Source organism: Artemia sp. Qi Xiang Cuo, chromosome 18, assembly GCF_049724085.1.
Source record: "Artemia sp. Qi Xiang Cuo chromosome 18, ASM4972408v1, whole genome shotgun sequence".
Lineage (NCBI taxonomy): Eukaryota > Metazoa > Arthropoda > Branchiopoda > Anostraca > Artemiidae > Artemia > Artemia sp. Qi Xiang Cuo.
In genome coordinates this window covers 25,066,197-25,086,377 of record NC_142811.1, presented here as the reverse complement: position 1 = coordinate 25,086,377, position 20,181 = coordinate 25,066,197, and the positions used below count along the sequence as shown (strand labels likewise).

The following is a 20,181-nucleotide window of genomic DNA, read 5'->3' as shown; positions in this document are numbered from 1 at the left end:
AAAATGAATTAAAATTTTAAGGAATAAATATCAGCATATATTTATATATTTATATATGTCAGTTTAATATCAGCATATATTAAACTGACAATGCGCATTTTTTTTCAATAAATTCGTTTTAATTTTTTTCAGTAAAGTACAAATTATATTTGTACTCCTCTGAAGTTAAACAACCATTCCTTCCATAAAAACCTTTAATACCCCCTGGGCATAACTTACAACCCTTGCCCCTAATCTCAGGGGTTTGTTTAAACCTTAAAAGCCTTGTTATATGATATTTAGACTATCTTGAGTATAAGGGTAGCTGCCCTCTGATCGCTTTGACTCTTAAAAAGAGCACTAGAGCTTCTGATTTCCAATCCAATTAGCCCCCTTTGAAGTTATATGACCTCACTTTCTATAATAACCCATCATGTCCCCCTAGGGCACAACTTACAACCCTTACCTTGAGGGCTGGGGGGATTTTTTATCCTCAAAGACATAATTTCCAGACTTTTCTGATAGGCGCAACACGTTGCAATTTTCAACTACGTTGAACAAAATACCTATCTTAACATTTTGATTAGGTGCGTGGGGAAATTGAGTGCGTGAGAGAGGGCCTAGGTGCTCTCCAATCACTTTCAACAAATAAAAAGGGCACTAGCCCTTTGAATTTTCAATCAAATAGCAGCAGGATCACAGCTGATGATTTTTGGCGCTTCATTCTCGGTGTGTACAGACAGCTCCTCCTTACACTTATTCTGTCATGAGTGGGTTAGTATGTATTTCTCAGTTACTGAAAAATAGTGAGAAATTGTATTATTCGATATTGCGAAAGCAAAAAGAAACTTGGTGAGCCGGCCAAGTGGTGTACAACTGTCCCATCTCATAGGTATGACTCAATTTATATAAAAATTATGACTTAATCTCTTATTTATATACAGTGGACTTAACTGATTGGCCTACGTAGGATTTCTAAAAAGGGGGACGGGGGGTTGATTAAATTTTTGAAAACATGGAAATTGCTTAAAAGCTCATTCAAGTTGATAGTGAAGTTTTCGATGAAACTATATATATATTTATATATAAATATATATATATATATATATATATATATATATATATATATATATATATATATATATATATATATATATATATATATATATATATATATATATATATATATATATATATATATATATATATATATATATATATATATATATATATATATATATATATATATATATATATATATATATATATATACATATATATATATATGTACATATACATATGTACATATATATACATATATATATATATATATATATATATATATATATATATATATATATATATATATATATATATATATATATATATATATATATATATATATATATATATATATATATATATATATATATATATATATTTATATATTTATATATAAATATATATATAGTTTCATCGAAAACTCAACACGACAGAACAGTTTCTGTTCTGTTGTTGGCAAGTAAAATTCGCAAGGATTTATTTTTGTTGGTTTCTTTTTATTTTATTTTTTTTGTATAGTACTGAGGACGACTTGGCGGAAGTCCTTGTCCAAATATTTACTTATTTTTTCTTCATCATGGTTTCGCCACTGGCTGACAAAATCCTCGTTTTTTCACCTTTTTTTTATTTATTTTTCATTTTGTTATTTTCTTTCCTCTCCGAGTTTCATTTGGGGGGTTCGTTGCCCTCAAATTTATTTTAACTATTAAAAAAGGCACTAACTCTTTGAGTTTCCAATCGAATGAGCCCCTTTTGACTTTTTTATGACAAAAATTTCAATAAAAACCTTATTTAACCCTAGGTTATAACTTCCATCCTTTACCCTGAGTGCTGTGGGGGGGGGGAGTTTCCTGCTCAAAGATATAATTTCCGGACCTTTCAGTTGCTTTGAACAAAATGACTATCTCAAAATTTTGACTGGACGTATTTGGGGAAATGGTGGGCGTGTAAGAGGTGTTTGTTGCCCTCCAATCACTTTTGACTATTAAAAGGGCACTAGCCATTTCAATTTCCAATCGAATGAGCCCTTTTTAAAGTTCTACGACAACGCTTTCTATAAAAACCTTATACCCTCCCAGGGCTAAACTTACAACCCTTTCCCTGTGGGCTTTTTTTTTGGGGGGGGGGCGGGGTTGTCATCCTCAAAGACCTAGTTTCCAGAACTTTCAACTATGTGAACAAAATGGCTCTATCAAAATTTTGATTGGATGTGTTGGGGGAAAAGGTGGGCGTGAGAGGAGGGTTAGTTGCCTTCCAATCTCTTCCGACTATTAAAAAGGGCACTACTAGCCCTTTGAATTTCCAATCGAATGAGCCTTTTTTGAAGTTTCTACGACAACGCTTTCTATAAAAATCTTATTTGCCCCCTCCCAGGGAATAACTTACAACCCTTGCCCTGAGGGCTGTGGGGGACTGTCCTCCTAAAAAAAATAATTTATATCTTGAAATCAACTACGCTGAACAAAATGGCTGTCTCAAAATTTTGATTGGATGTGTATGGGGAAATGGTGGGCGTGGAAGGGGTTTTAGTTGCCTTCTAATCACTTTCGACTATTAAAAAGGGCACTAGCCATTCCAATCGAATGAGCCCTTTTCGAAGTTTCTACGACAACTCCTTCGATAGGAAGTGCCCTGGTATGGCAAAAAAAAAAATACATTCTGCCAACATCGTTCTTTACTTAGGCAGCGCGATTGCGCTGAATTTGATTAATTACTGGTTACTCGTTCAGAATAAACTTATGAGACTATTAGCCTCATATTTCAATTTATTCTGAAAAAAAAGACCTAGTAGCTATTATTTAGCTGGTACCATTTCAGCCATGTCATGCGCAAATAAAACAGACAAATTATCAGAATCAAAAGATTTTGATAAGTCAGATAATATGATTTTAAAGAAAAATAGACCCTAGACTACAGACTTTAGCAATTCGAATAGTATCTATCATTGCTGGGAGAAACAGGAGACCAATATTATTATTGAATATTTTTTAAAATTAGTTTATTATTACATTTTCATCGAGATTGACTAGTTTACTCTCAAGGCCAGCTGTGTGAATGCAGAAAATTTACCTTGGTTTTGTTTCGGATCTTTAAACGCAGAAAAAAGACAATTTCTGCTGAGATTCAGCAAACCGTGACTCGAGCTAGTGTGGGATACCGCTTGCCGCCAGCGTGGTTGGAACTTCAGCTGCTTGTCAACAAGTACCGCCAATTCTCTTTCCTCATCGATAGTTTGATGTTGAATATCCGACTGCCAATCCTGGTCACACATGATATACTCGTGGTGATTGTCATTATTATCTAAATGGATGGCATTGCATTCAATGATATTGAACTCAAATAGTCATTTTATTGGTCCATTTCAGGATTCTCTGGAGGTTTGATTGCAGATTTTGTTTGTGAGCTGGTCCGAAAAGCTTGGAGTCCTCATTATAGAATGTGATGTTATTAGAGACTTCTTTTGTCATACCATTTTACAAATAAGGAGGAGGTTGGGGCCTGGGGCCGTACTCTGGGGTGCATAACCTGGTTTGGGGAATACTTATTCACCATAATTGGTGAAGAGTCGGAGCTGCTGCTGTCGATATATCAGAAAATTGCTCACACATTCTACTACATCTGTATGGATGCCAACTGTTTACGATTTGGCCTTAAGGTGTATGTGAGGCTCCTTGTCAAGCAAACTCAGGTCAACAGGTACTCCCTTGTCCAGAAAGTTGGTGATAATATTGCGAGTTTCGAGCAGGATGGCCTCCACTGACTTTTTTGGATTGTAGCCATGCTAGTCTGGTGACATTTCACTGTTAGACAGAAGATTTGCTACGATTCTAGTGTTCATAATATGTTCCACGGTCTTGGTATATCTAAAGTTAAGTTGATTGGCCAATATTTCTTAGCTTTTGTCTTATTACCTTTCTTGAATATGGATATAATATAGGAGTTCTTATATACTTGAGGTATAGTCCTTAAGTCGAGGGACCCATGAAATATCCTATTTAGCTACGTTGAGTTTTCCTTTGATAGTTCCCTCAAGGGCATTGAATGAATAATCTCTCGTCCTTCTGACTTGTGTCAAGTCGCCTTCAGTTGCCTCTTGATGGACTCGAGAGAAACCAAGAAAGGGGAAATAGGGTTTGATACCTCATAAGCTAGATTCCTAGGGATGGTACCGTCAGTCTTATTGGGAAACATGACACAAATTGTTGATTGACCGGTTCAGCAATTTCTTGTAAGGCGGTAACTTATGTGCCATCAGATTTCTTCAGATTTCTTTTTTTTATAGAAGCTCTATTGTGATCTTTGCTTGAAAAGTGGTTCCAGGGCTTTCTGGGGTTTCTCTTGCTATCATCCGCAAGCTTGAACTCAAAAATTTGAATAAAGTTGTTTGTAAGGATCCTGTAGTTTGTTTTGAGCCTTCGTGAACTCCTTCGTTGTGATCATTTTTCCCCTTTTTATGGTACTTGTCCCAGTGCTAGATTGTTTCGTCTCAGCATATCTGAGAGTAATGTGCATTAATGTTTTTGGCTTCGGCATAATGTTTGATAGATGTGTGCTCTTTCTGAAGTGGTGTAATCTCTTCTTGAAAATTGACCCATTAGTCAGGGACCCAACCAACGAAATTCTAATATCACAGACTTTAACGAGGTAAGGAAGATTTGAGGAATCTATCAGGGGCAGAATTGGTTGCTGAAAAGGAATATAGGCGGGCGCACCGAAAATTTTGTGTGCCAAAGGAGATATTACCTAATTTGCATAGTCGATGACGTCATCAGCTCTATTTTCTGTTTTTCGACCTAAATGAGAGGTTTAAACTTAGAATGTTAAACAGAACAAAATACCGAGAGAGAAAAGAAAAAAATAGTGAGCACAATCAGATCTAGCTTCCTGACTGCACATTATTAAAACATACCTAAGTGGTGACACCAGAAACCAACTTTCCTGTACTTGCATTAGACTTATGTTCGAAGGGGGAGGAACAGAGCAATTGGGGCTGCACAGGAAGGTGACAAAACCTTTGCAACTCCATTCCGTTAGTGGCATCAAAACAAAAGCCACTTGGAATAAATTAAAGCGCACAGATATTGAATCCTAGCCTCGACAGAAGTACGTCCAAAATAAAAAAAAATGGCTGCAGAAATAGAACTTTTAATGAAAAAAAAGAGAAAGAAAACGAATCTAAAGAAAATGACCGCAAGTTACGCATGTGTTATACATCTTCGTACGAATTATCACACTTTCCGGCACAAACACACAAAACATCACAAAATCGACAAAGGCATTTACAGGTCTTGGTGCATTTTTTGCTACACTCACAAAAGAGTTGTGAATATTCTGACGGAAGCGAGGAAGCGCTCGAAACAACAGGAACAAAATCTTATCCAGAAAATTGCCATCCATATCTTAAAGGGCTTGGCAGACATGGTCTTGCAATCAATGAGGCATTCCAGATTGCAAGCTGATAGTAAGAACGCTTACAATGTTCCACAAACGCCCCCTCTGTAGCAGGCGACGCTTTCAGCACCTTCTTACGAGGGTACAAGTGTACTCGTAAATCACTGAGGGAAAACTGATTAGGATCCATTCCATAAGAGCTAATTATCACCTTTCTTGCAGCATCTTGGAAAGAAAGCATACTGGCTTTCGTGAAGGTTTAATCTCTCAACTTCTGTACTGCACACTGAATCTCCGTGTACAGACCGCTTTTCTTGGCGGACGCTAAGAATCTTCGTTTTCTTTTGGAGAAAAAGTAGCTCGTTGTGTCACACCCCGAAATGCTGTGAATAAACTCTATGGAATTAAACATTTGCTTCTCTGTTCCCTGAAACAAAGGATCAATGGGGACATTTATAATTTAATAGCTTCACGAGGGCTCGAAGCACAACATTCTCCCCAGGAAAATGTTAAGGAGACGAGGGAAAATGTTAAGGAGACGAGAGAACTTGCAAAAATACTTAGTATTGCACAGAGTATAGCTATTTCGCGCTAATGTCGATCAAATGAAGAACTCGTAAATTCTTAATGCTTGTAAGTGCAAATTAAGGCAAGGTAAATGTGAAAAGTAGAGTAGAAATATAATACTCTCCCTCTACTCTTGAAATCCCTCATTAGTGGAATTGTATCTGAAATTGCACTCATGGAGAGATATTCTACCAGACAAAATGCTCAAAAAAACTCCCAGAATAAAAATATACCTAATCTTTGTTTTTTTTCTATTTCTGCAGATACGCCCCTTTTGCAATTGGCGCACGGAATTTTGAATGTGCCACCAGATATTCGTTTTCAGCGCTTGTTTCTGCCCTAGATTCCATATTCAAACCTTCTTCAGCTCGTTGAAGCCTGACAACTATTTTCTAGCGATCTTTCTTAATCGTGGGTCCTTGACTACATTGTCGATCTACATCCCCGGAGAGCAGCAATCCCCAGTTCATACCACTCAGCCATCCTCTTATTGTCTTCTGTAGGTCTTCTTAATATATTCGTTTGTGATATTGTAAAAGTTTAAGTTTACTTCAATTACACGAAGATCACTTTTACCCAGAGAGGTACGATACCTTGTGCTTTATAATTGTTGCTTTTGTCTAAGGAATATCAAATCGAGGAAGTTTTGTCTCAGGAAGAATCAAAGCCTGGCTTGTTTTTAAACCATCTGAAGCAGAACCAAATCATGATAGTAGTTAGAGAAAGCGATGGGAGAGTCTTTCTTCAGCTGGGAGAGTTCAAATGAAAAGCCTTTTCTCCAGTAGAAGGTTGGTAAATTGCAGTTGCCAGCTATCAAGGTATTCCTTTTAAAGTTCGCAGTTGCATTGTAGAGTATACTTGTAACTATTCCGGGGTGGATGGCTACTATATATGTAGCCTACCTGAATTATCACCGTGCTTTCGTGATCGATGGAGTCAAACAATATAGTTACAACATTGTCCAAATCACAAGAATTACAAGTTGGGTACTCTAAGATGCTTTTAAAAGTACCAACATACTACGTCTGTAGCTTAGTGATTGCAAATTCGAGATTTTACAAAATAACCAGGTAAGTAAATATGGGGTTCAACCAACTTATTAATTATAGAGCTAGAGTTGACTTTTAAATCGTCAACAATAATACGTGCACTATTTACGTTCTTAAATTTTTATGTTGAACCTCTGCGTCAGAGTCAGCCAGTAGGTTACCTGTTTTTTTTGTCGGGATTTTCAAGTATGGCAAGATTTTTTCACCTCCTTTGTGTTTTGTTTGACAAGGTGTTTTTACTTTTCACGGTCCTACTTCGAACGATCGTGGCTGAGCTGGATATCCCCTTTCTAGCAGTTGATTTTTACAGGATTGGAAAATTGATTAGATTGAAAATTAAAAGGAGTGTTGTGTACTTTGGGTATGGAAGGCATGTGTGTGCTGGTGCATCATACTGGTAGGGCATGCAATGCCATAGCTCATTGGATTTTATTTTGTGAAATTATTTTTTTCCTTCTTTATGTTTCTTTTGGTTGTCAAAATATGCTTTGTTTAGCTTTTGGGCTTAACACATACACACGCATGACCAAACTGACTGCGCTTAACATTTTGAAGATTTGATTAAGGATGTATCGAGTAGGGTCTAATAGTTATTATATTCTGTATTTGTAAATGCAGTTAAAAATGAGCTCAATTTAAAAGAAATAGTTAGTTTTATTAAAATATATAAGTTTCATATTTCAGGTAAATGATTCAGAAGAAAGAGTGAAAGAAAGTATAGTCAGGACCCTTATAAGCTTTGTCACTCAAAACCTTAGTTTCAGTGATGCAGAGAACCTTATTTTGAACCCCAATGAGGTAAAAATCCTTTCTTCTTTTTTGCAGACTCTGTGCAGACTTTCTACCAAAGTCAATATAAAATAACCAAAGCTCTGGACCCCAAATTTAATATTTTTCTTCTTTATATGCCATACAAGGAAAGACAGTTACAAGGAACTTAGGGTGCAGGGCACATCCTTTTGGCTGTGCTGGAGGAAGCTTCATAGCTTCGTGGCAAATTCATAGATGTTGTATATTTGTATGTTTCCATATATGAAAAGTAGTTGATTTTGTCTAAAAAAAAGATTTGGAAATATCAGAAGCTCTAAACATTCAAACAATAGTGTAAATTAACATTAAAATTCGATGAAGGCAAGCCTTTATTTTCAGCAGCTGGATTAGCGTGAGTCAATTAAAAAAAATGAAATCTGTAATTTAATTAGAAAATCCGGAAGTTGTTCGTTGAAACAATTTTGTTTTCCTTGGACAATAATCTTACAAATATTTACAAGCATTTGTAGGTTTAAATAAAATTGTCCAAGTCTCAGTGGCAAAAAGGGAGCAGACTTGTTTTTTCAATCCAAGTGTCTGCGCGAATTTTGTGTGCGATTACTCGCTTTTTAGGTAAAAGGCCCTTCAATGGTGAACTTAAAAAAAAAATAGAATAGGCTATTTAGTTGGGCGAAGGAAATTCTTTGTTGGCAAATGGTCTACCCTTGAGTTTCTGTAGGGTGGCAAACTTTTTAACCCTGCGCTTTTATGTAGGTAGAAAGATGTCTATTGGTGCATTTAGCACTCTTGAAAAAGGATCGTTAACATCAAACAACATCTCTAATTGCAGCATTGGCCTTGAGTAATATCGTCAAAAATTAAAACGTTTTTGATTTTGTCAAATTAAATCAGTTTCGCCATTTTCCATTTTCAAAAATATATACAATTTATGCTCAATCTATTTCTGCACAAGTCACTTCCTTCTTGGAAGTCCCTCCTGGGGTTGCATCAAGGGAAAAATATATAGTTGGTTTTGTAAACATCTTGAGGTGCTAGAATGTCACCAATAATACAATATCTGAAGAAAACGGTAAATTTTGTTTAGTAAGAAGTATGTCAATATGCTCAGTAGGTGGTGCTATTAGGTTTAAGACCATAGTGGTTATTCTCCACTCTCCTCAAATGTTTTATCATTAACTAGTTTACTGGCTAGATATACATTTACAAATAATAATTTTTAAGCCTCAGTCTGGTTAAGTATTTTACATGCTTTCTAAGATTTTGCCTTTCTAGCTCAGTGTTATCCATGCAAAAGAAAAGTTAAACTCTTCGGTGACTTTTCAATACTTTATAATTTTAAATGACAGTCTGAAGTAATCTGCTCTTCATTGATTTTGAAAAAGGGTTCGACTCCATCGATCGCGATGTTTTATGGAAGATTTGGAAATTTTATGGAGTACCTAATAAACTAGTTCGAATAATAATTCCCTCCACGAAGAGAGTGAATGTTGTGTCCGAACGGAAGATGGGAGATACGATTCTTCAAGATTCTCTCTGGGTTGTATCAAGGATATGTGTTATCCCCGTTCCTATTCGTCATAGTAATGGATTATGTCCTATGGCAAGCATCAGGCTTTGGTGTAAAAGTTAGTGAATTGCAGCTCCACGTTTGCAGGTACGTTTACGTTTGCAGCTACTACTTGATACCATAGTGGGACTATGAAAGTGTGACTGCTGTGACTGGGCTGAGAAACTGGGACTAATAGACAACTTTAGTAAATCGAAGACCATGACCACATCCAACTCACCTTTGATCCTTAAATGCAACGGAAAAACAAGCGAACAAGTCTAGGAGTTCAAATATCTTGGAAGTTGCATCCAATATGATGGCGGAATAGTCAACGAGATAAAAAGGAGGATTCGAAAAGCAACATTGGCATTCAACAAACTGAAACCAGTACGGTAAAGCAAAAAATACTCTTTGTGCCTAAAGCTTCGTCTGTTGAATAGCAACGTCATGTCCATTCTCCTTTATGCAAGTGATTGCTGGAAGATGAATCCATGATGGAAGATGTCCAGCTGTAAAAACGTAGTCTACCATTTGAAAATGTCTGCCTCTGAAGAATTTTTAACATTTCGTGGCAGGACAGGGTCACGAACGTGGTGGTCCGCAGACGAATAGGTCAACCACCAGTCACAGACCTCCTGAAGCAGAGAAGATGGACCTATCTTGGTCATGTCTTCCGAATGTCAGGAGACCGTCTTCCGAATGCTGCCTACGAGTAGCAACACGAAGTGGGCGAAAAGAGGGTGACCGAAACACCCTCCGACGACAGTACGACCGAGACCTTCGGAGTGCTGAGCTGTCGCTACAATCACAGTGGGAGGACGTCATGGCTACTGCTCCGCTCCGAAACGTCTGGCGAATTTGACTTTGACTTTTACTTTATTCAATATAAACACACAACATGCCCTGTGTGCCACACCTGACCCTGGAGGAACTAAGGTCTAAGGTAAGGAAGAAATTGACGACCATCCTGACGCTCTCAACATCTGTGAACCGACGCTGAACCAACCGATGAACTATTCAAGCTATGAACTTCAATGTTTTGCAAAATCAATCTTTGAACCAAGAAATTACAGTAGTCCACAAATCATGAAAATGATTACCGAATAGAGACGGTTAAAACTCTTGCAGCAAAGCGCAGGCTGGGTCGTAGTGCCTTATTTGGAATGATCCCACCCCCCCCCCCTTTTGGAAGGCCTCTGCTTTGAGATAATTTTTTAGCCGAGGATGCTGTGCTGTCTGCTTATAGCAGTGTGATGAGGACTTATGAATGATTGGTCGAATGTTGCATGTATATGACGCCCAGGTTTAAAGAAAAAATAGGTTTCCATCCTAGCGTTTGTGAAATTTTGATGAATTGAAGTCCAGTGCATACCGTGTTTTAATGAAAGCAATCTAACCAATGGCAAATTCTTTTTCTCACCTCTTTTGAGTTGAGGCAGCTTTCTTCAGCGGTCTTTCAAACATATCAAATCGCTTGATAATGCTAGTAACCTACATGTGCTGACCTTGTAATAGTAGAGTTTCAGAAAGCATTCAACAACATGAGCCACTATTTTGCGACCATGAATATGAAAACCATGGATGCCCACAAACGTACTCTAGCTCTTGTTCTGAGTTTCCTGAAAAATCGAACACAGTTCTCGTTCCCACTTTTTGAAGGGGACATTACCTCAGAATGGACAAACATAACGTACGGAGCCCCACAAGGGACTAAACTTGCCGGCTTTATCTTCGTATGCCTTATTAACTTAGCGCTAGAAAATTTGATGAATGGTTCAGGTTTGTAGATGATCTCTTCTTTGTTCTTAAGTATATAGTATCTAACAAAGGAATAAAGTCGCAGTTAAGCGATAACCTTCTAAGGTCATTCTTTTGTGATTGCGAAGAATACAAATTGACTGTCAACCATGCCAAATCGAACATAATCAAGTCTTGCCCTCTAAAATGTGACCTCTCCCATTGCTATTTCCAGTTGTTTTGTCGTAAAAAATCTAGAGAGTTGGGCTTTCGTCTGATGTGCTTTCGAAGTTTACCGAGCATGTTGATAATCTTGTAAAAGCCGAAAACGCATCAATCCAAACACTCACTGCAATGCGCCAATTTAGTTGTGATAACGACAGTGTCGAATCTGCCTATCTTAGCTATGTAAGACCACAACTATATATATATATATACATATACATATATATATATATATATATATATATATATATATATATATATATATATATATATATATATATATATATATATATATATATATATATATATATATATATATATATATATATATATATATATATATATATATATATATATATATATATATATATATATATACGAGATAATATTTTGTGGAAAAAAGCTGCCTGTTTCACCTCAGCACCGCCACGTCTTTCCATAAGATGCTGCAGTGAATGCCTGAACCAGGTCAAAGCTGAAATTAGTCTCCGTAAAATTCAAAACAAATCGTTATCGAAATTCGTTCTTTCCCTATTTTGTGGAAGTGTAGAACAAGTCGTAGTAATTTAACATAAGTATATGTTTTTATTTGTTTTGAAAAGACTGCATAAATTAGCCTTGTGCTAGAGTGTATGTCTAAATAAACCTAAGTTTAAGTCTATCTCAAATCGTCCATTTCTGAAAAAGAGGAGAAAAACACGATCCAATTATACTTATGTGTTGGTGGTAATTCCTTTACCACCATTTAAATTTTACTTTCAATAATAGATAAAACTTGCTTAATATTACAGTATTAAAAAAAAACTTAAAAATTTCTGTTTGTGGCTCCGTTTTACAATGCATGATATGATCCTGAAGCAACATGAAATAAATTACAATAATAAAAATGTTTTGTTTAATTGATATTTTATATTTTCTAATGTGAAACCACAATAGATAAAAAAAATATACTGTAACTCCGGTCAATCTAATTCGAAGATATGGGTGACTAAAAGCACGGCTTGCAATTCAGGCTTGAATTGAGCGGAGTATGAATTTCCTATGTATATGGGCCAAGTTTGTTTCAAAACTTAGAGCATTTACGACTTTAAACCATGCGAGAAGCCTCAGTGTTACCTCTTCTCTGAAAAACATTATGATGAGCAGTATCACTCTCTTAAAATACAGCCCAAACAAGTTGGAATAGTGGCCGTTAAAACGACTACATATAAAATTGCGAGTGCTACAGTGTAACAGTCGTCCAAGCCTGCTGTAGGCATGCTATTCTCTATATTCCTTTCTCTATATATTGATCTCACTGATTCGAGATCCCTATTTCACAACGTACTTTAATAGTATCATTCTGGAACATATACCTGGGCTGAAATATACAGTGGAAATCATCAAGTCTTACTGACTAACAGTACGAAATATTTTGTCGCTTTAGAGGAGAAAATAATAACTTAAGACATTTGAAGTGAAAGTACGTTTTAATTCCTAGATAATCCCATGACTTCATAACAATATTTAACTAAGATCTTCACATGATAGCCAAACGACAAGGTTTAATCAACAATAATTCAAAATTGCTTAGTGGACGCACTTAGTAATTCCGTTCATGGAGATTCTATCTGATATCCAAGGATAACAGTTAGAAAACTGCAGTAATATAATAAAAGTTGATTGACCCACATTTAGGTTAAAACGGTTTGTTTTACGCACTAATATGTCGCAGATAATTTTGAAGACCACACTGCCTTTCCATGACGATAAATAAAAGTTAAAATAGGGATTAGTACTTTTAATAGACAGTGATAATTGCTAAAAAATACTTTATATTTCGGTCACATGTGCAGTGACAATGTTTCTGCTGATGAATGTCACAGCATATGTGACCGAAATATCCAGTATTTTTTAATGAAATATTACCGTCTATTAAAAGAAATGATCCCTTTTTGAATTTTTGTTTATCTTCCGTATTGTTGAACTGTTTGTGGAGATGAGTAGCCGTTCCACTTGGACAATGCTCGATAACGTTATATTGTAGTTAAAGGAAAATATATTGACCTTGATCAAATGAAGTGCAGCATCATTCACATCTTATAAAATTAAAACTTATAAAACTTACAACTTATAAAAATTGCTGGAATTACAGTTGGTATATCATCGATAAAATTAAAACGAGGGAAAGAGCTATTACCGATCCCAGGTGGATAACCAAATTAACAATATTGTTATCTGAAGAAAAAATTTACTTGTACGTATAATTCTATTCTGTAAATAACTCCGAATTAAAAACAAAGAATACTTGTTAAACTATAAAATTCACCTTTCGTTAATATTATCCGGTGGCTTAGAATCTAGGCCCAAGACTAGGTCTAGAGTATTGAATGGTTTGATCAGATCCAAAAATAAACTAGCCATCCTAGTAATTTGTCAAGAGCTTATTGATCACCAAAGTTGTGTCTGGCATCGCTATGAATGAATAAAGTTTTACTGCCCATAAAGACGCACGAGGGTATTATAATAGAGTAAATAAGAAAAATACAAAAAATACCAACACATATACAAGTACACAAATAAAAGATAAACTAGCACTTGATTGCCTGGGAAAATATCCGAGACTGATCCAGCCTTTCAAAACATCTTGTAGTAAGGCATCGCTATGAATGAATAAAGTTTTACTGCCCATAAAGACGCACGAGGGTATTATAATAGAGTAAATAAGAAAAATACAAAAAATACCAACACATATACAAGTACACAAATAAAAGATAAACTAGCACTTGATTGCCTGGGAAAATATCCGAGACTGATCCAGCCTTTCAAAACATCTTGTAGCTAAGTAAGGGGTTCAACCGAATCATAAGTGGCGATCACCCAACTTTTTATAGACCATAGGGGAATTTCTAAGAGAAATTTCACATATCTAAAACACATGGTTCTTTTACTTTTTTTTGTTAGTGCACGTAAAAATGTCACAGACTGAAGAAAGAGCAAGGACATCCGGGCAAGCGAATCTATGTGGTTCTGCCCCTCCTTTAACTAATTTAATTTGCTCATACATTTTATGGTCATGCACTATAGTGTTTGTATATTTTCTAAGAAACTTGATGGATCTTTAGATCATTTTTATCACAAAACACTACAGAGTTTTAACTTACAGAGTTTTAAATTACTGGAAACTTACAGAGTTTTAGACGTATGATAATCGTGGAGGAAAACGTCTGAAATATAAGAGAAAACTGTTTTCTATAACAAGAGGATTAAAATAGATAACTACTGGCTGAGGTAGTTTTCATTTCAAAATAATCCTCTATGTGTTTCAAATACATTGAAACACCAGTTGATTCTCCCATAAAATACTCGGCAGGAATATTATCATTAATGGCTAATAAACAGGAAGAAGTATTTGTACCAACAGCAGCGAAATGTCAGGGCATTACACACTTCCTCTTATCAGAGGCAACGCTGTAGCGTTGCTTATAGTAAAGGCCATACGGCTCCAATGTTTTATTATTATTTATTTTTTTTCCCAGAGGCACTTCATATGGAAGGGGTCGTCGTAGAAGCTTCAAAGGGGGCTCATTCGATTGGAAATCGAGAGTTCTAGTGCCCTTTTTAATAGTCGAAAATGATTGGAGGGCAACTAGCCCCCCCCACGCCCATCATTCCCCCAAGCACATCCAATCAAAATTTTGAAATGGCCATTTTGCTCAGCGTAGTTGATTTTCAGATAGAAAATATATTTTTGAGGAGGACACTCCCCCACAACCCTCAGGGCAAGGGTTTTAAATTATCCCCTGGGGGCATATAAGGTTTTTATAGAAGGTGTTATCGTAGAAACTTCAAAACAGGCTTATTCGATTGGAAATTAAAGAGCTAATGCCCTTTTTAATAGTCGAAAGTGATCGGAGTGTAACTAGCCCCCCTCCCCCCCCCCCCACGCCCATCATTTCCCCAAACACATCTAATCAAAATTTTCAGATAGCCATTTTTTCAGCGTAGTTGATTTCCAGATAGGAAATATATTTTTGAGGTGGACACTCCCCCACAACCCTCAGGGCAAGGGTTTTAAGTTATGCCCTGGAGACATATAAGGTTTTTATAGAAGGTGCTGTCGTAGAAACTTCAAAACAGGCTCATTCGATTGGATATTAAAGGGCTATTGCCCTTTTTAATATTCCAAAATGATTGGATGGCAAATAGCCCCCCCACGTCCATCATTCCCTCAAACACATCCCAACAAAAATGTGAGATAGCTATTTTGTTCAGCGTTGTTGAGTTCCAGATAGAAAATATATTTTTGAGGAGGATACTCCCCCAAAATCCTCAGGGCTAGGGTTTTAAGTTATGCTCAGGGGACATATAAGGTTTTTATAGAAGGCGTTGTCATAGAAAATTAAAAACATGCTCATTAGAATCTAAATTAAAAGGTTATTACCCTTTTTAATTATTGAAAGTGTTTGGTGGGTAAATAGCCCCTTCCCCCCCCCCCCACGCCCATGATTCCCCCAAACACATGCAATCAAAATGTTCAGATAGCCATTTTGTTAAGCGTAGTTGATTTCCGGATAGAAAATATATTTTTGTGGAGGACACTCCTCCGCAACCCCTAGAGCGCTGGTTATAAGACATTCCCGGGGGCCAATTAAGGTTTTTTATAGAAAACTTTGTCGTAAACACTTCAAAAAAGGCTCATTTGATTAGAAATTCAAAGTGAAAGTGCCGTTTTGAATAGACGAAAGTGATTGGAGGGCAACTGGACCCCCCCTCTCCGCCCCTCCTTCCCCCCAACACATACAATCAAAATTTTTAGATAGCCATTTTATTCAGCGTAGTTGATTTCCAGATAGAAAATATGTTTTTGAGGAGGAAACTCCCCCAAAACCCTCTGGGCAAGGGTTTTAAGATATGCCCTGGGGGCATATAAAGTTTTTATAGAAGGCGTTGTCGTAGAAACTTCAAAAAAGATTAATTCGATTGGAAATTCAAAGGGATCGTGCCCTTTTTAATAGTCGAAAGTGATTGGAGGGCAACTAGCCCCCCCCCCCTACGCCCATCATTCCCCTAAAGACATCCAGTCAAAATTTTGAGATAGCCTTTTTTGTTCAGCGTAGTGAATTTCCAGATTGAAAATATATTTTTCAGGAGGACACTCTCCCACAACCCTTAGGGCAAGGGTTTTAAGTTATACCCTGGGGGCATATAAGGTTTTTATAAAAGGCGTTGTCGTAGAAACTTCAAAACAGGCTCATTCCATTGGAAATTAAAGGGCTAGTGCCCTTTTTAATAGTCGAAAGTGATTGGAGGGCAACTAGCCCCCACCCCTACGCCCATCATTCCCCCAAACACATCCAATCAAAATTTTGAGATAACCATTTTATTCAGCGTAGTTGGTTTTCAGATAGAAAATATGTTTTTGAGGAGGACAATCCCCCACAACCCTCAGGGCAAGGGTTTTAAGTTATGCCCTGGGGGCATATAAGGTTTTTATAGACGGCGGTGTCATAGAAACTTCAAAAAAGGCTCATTCGATTCGAAATTCCGAGGGCCCTTTGTAATAGTCGAAAGTGATTTGAGGGCAACTATTCCCCCTGTCACGCCCACCTTTTTCCCAAACACATCCAATCAAAATTTTAAGACAGCCATTTTATCAAACGTAGTTTTAAGTTCTGGAAATTAGGTCTTTGAGGATTACAACTCCCCCAAAGCCCTCAGGGCAAAGGTTGGAATTTAAGGATTCTCCGTTTCCTTCGTATTATTTCTTATGGAAGGATGCTCGTATAAACTTTAGAGAGGGCTCGTTTGATTGGAAATTGAAAGTTCTTGTTCACTTTTTAAGAGCCAAAATAGATTGAAGGGCAACTAGCCCCTCTCCCTCCTCCACGTCCTAAATGCATCAGATAAAAATTTTGAGATAGACATTTTGTTAAAATAGTTCAAAGCTCTGATAATAAAAACTCCGGTGTCGACACAGCCCACCAGGGCCCAGGGGTAGACGTTGTAAGTTATGCCCTGGGGCATAACTTATTAAGGGGTGTTTATAACTTATGGGAAGGGGTTTTGAATGGGAAGAACACATAGGAAATCTATTACAATTATCCAATTATAAGGTTAAAATACATACTCTGTGATAGATGCAAAATTGCTTTGGCACACAAATTCCTATTAAGGTCAATTCCAAACAGCCGTGATCCCTTTGTGTCAGCAAGTGAAATGGTCTAAACCCCCTTATTGGAGCTATTTTTTCAATCCATTCATTGTTGTCAATCGCTGTCCACAAGTTATGCAAGCTGTCTATTGTTCATATATAAAGTTTTCATCAAAGAGGGAATCGTATAGACTTTGAAAAAAGCCTCATTCGATTTAAACTGAAAGTTCTAGATCCGTTTTTAAAGTCAAGAATAACCGGACCCAACGCAACCCCCCCCATGCCAAAAAAAAACTTGAGATTTGTTGCAATCAAAAACGAACAAAAGATAATTAAAAAAACTTTCAGAAAAATAAGTTTTTAGAAGAAAATTAAACACTATTTCAAATTTGTGCTCAGCAGATACAAAAACCTGTCAAAATTCAAACTCAAAACGACCAGAAATTACTATTAAAGAATAAATCAAACCCAAAACGAACAGAAATTAAATAAACAATCATAGCAAAAAACATACAGCAAGTAATAATATAAAGGAATAAATAGATCTTAAAGCGAGTAATGCTTCGATTGAATATGAAAATCAAGCTTAAGACGAAAACAAATATTAAAGTATAAATGAAACTTAAAACGATCAGAAATTAAATAAACAATCAATGCGAACAAAAATACAATATATATTAATCGTCTCACTGCAGAAGCCTAAAACCTACTGCGTCATTGGCGCTTTACTGAAAACAATTCTTTGAAATATTTTCACTTTTGTAACTTTAAGAAATCAGAAATTAATTAAGATTTTAGGGAATAAATATCAGCATATGTATATTAAATTGATAATGCACATTTTTTTTCAGTAAACTCATTTGAATTTTTTTTCAGTAAAGTACAAATTATATTCTGGCTTTTAGAAAGCATAGTGGTTTTGAACCCTACTCATATTAATTTATGCTCGTTACTCTAATATCTATTTTAATTTTTGTTCGTTTTGGGTTTCATTTATTTATTGATACTGATTTGGGGTAGTTTTATGCTTGGTAGATTATATGATAGTCCGGACATAGAGATAGTCCATGATAGTGAAAATGTGAACCATACCACGACGGAATAGGGCTGCTACGAGAATTAGCCTACCCTTCACCCCCTAAATTGACCATGCGGATTCAAAATACCAATGGCACTTGCTTGCGAGTGGTGGAACACTCCGAAACTTGACATTTTATTATATTTTGGTGTTTCATGCAATAAAATACATATTCCACAAAGTTTGATGTGCAGTTTTATGCTAAAATAAAAATACCTAGAAGCTATAGAATTATTTCATAACAAACTTACAAGATTATTTAAAAAAATGGAAAAGTTAAAAAAAAAATGGCATAATGGTATGAATCTTGAACAGTCTTGGAAAGTATAAACAAAATAAAATAGAATATTAGATATATAATTATATTAATTGTTGAAAGATCCATCAGATCAAGTTTTTTTTCACTGTAATTTTTATTTTCATTTTAATGCTGTAAGAACTGGAAAATAATAAATATGTAATATACGAGTAATTCGTTTTCAGTGAAGCACCGATGACGCAGAAGGCTTTAGGTTTTTACAGTTAAAGAAGGGGGCAGTATCCAAATTTTGCTTGTAGTGAAACTATATTTGTCTTGACCAATCTTGAAAAGAACTAATAAATTAAACTGAATATTTGATGCATAATGATATTAATTGCTAAAAGCTCATCAGTTCAAAATTTTACTGTAATTTTTATATTTTTTTTCAATATTAAGTACAAAAGAAAACATTTGTAATATAATTCGTTTTCAGTAAAGTGCCAATGTTAAGTTTAAAATGGCCTTTACTTTTCTTTGAAAAACTTATTTTTCGGAAAGTTTTATTTAATTAATTTAGTTCATGTCCAACATTTTTGCGCTTAAACGTTATCAGGTAAAACGCTCTGCACTCTTTTAGTAATCTTCTAGGCTTCTTCTCAGTTGTCAGTAGTTTCCGAAAGTCTATTTTCAGTTTCTTTTCTTGCAGTCCCTGAATGGCAATCCTTATTTATTGAATTTTTTTTTAAGTTGATTGTTCTTATCACTATAGCGTAACATGCGAAAACCATTGCGTCTGAGGTTCCCTTTTCTTTGGAATTACACAAGTCATCCAATGGGTCCAATTAGTCAGGACAAAGAAAGAAATCAACGAAGAAAAATATATACTATATAATTAATCAGTCTATGGGGAATTTTCAGGTCTTTTTATCTCCTTCTCTATTCTGATTCTTTTATCTAATACCCACAAAAAGGACTTTTATCCCTGTAGAGTTGAGGGTTTTATCTGGTGCATAATTTTTTTTTCTGTATAATTTGGTAGTGAATTAATTGTTGGCAATTTTCACAAGTTTTTTGTTCTGAATGTTCTTGTCTTATATCGGACTATTCACAAGGTAAGGATAATGTTAAAAAAAAGTAAAGAATACGGCATTGGGCTTTACAGTCCCTACCGGTGGTACTTATCTCCGTTTTTGGCTTTTCAGTCAGGAAGTATAACTAGGGTTTGGGGGCCAGCCATCCTCTGTTTTCACACACCCTTCCTGTGTACCTTCCCCAGATTCCTCCAAGCTCCCTTTAGAGCTGGATCGAGTCTGAATAAGCTCACAGAGTCACGCCACTAACCCAGTTCCAAAAAAAATAACCAGCCACGTCAGAACTTGAATCCCTGCCCTCACGGAC

The 20,181-nt window shown here is 36.0% G+C and overlaps 1 protein-coding gene across 4 annotated transcripts in view; it reads left to right on the top strand.

The window, feature by feature from the left end:
- HSPBAP1 (HSPB1 associated protein 1) overlaps positions 1-20,181 on the top strand; it is a 95,152-nt gene that overhangs the window by 59,256 nt on the left and 15,715 nt on the right. For 3 of the 4 annotated variants that reach the window (XM_089103785.1, XM_089103788.1, XM_089103784.1), the window contains one exon: positions 7,734-7,847. The exons of the other annotated variant lie outside the window; for it this stretch is intronic. In XM_089103785.1, coding sequence (XP_088959911.1) covers positions 7,734-7,847 — 114 coding nt within the window. The remainder of the gene's footprint in view (positions 1-7,733; positions 7,848-20,181) is intronic. 4 annotated transcript variants of the gene reach the window in all.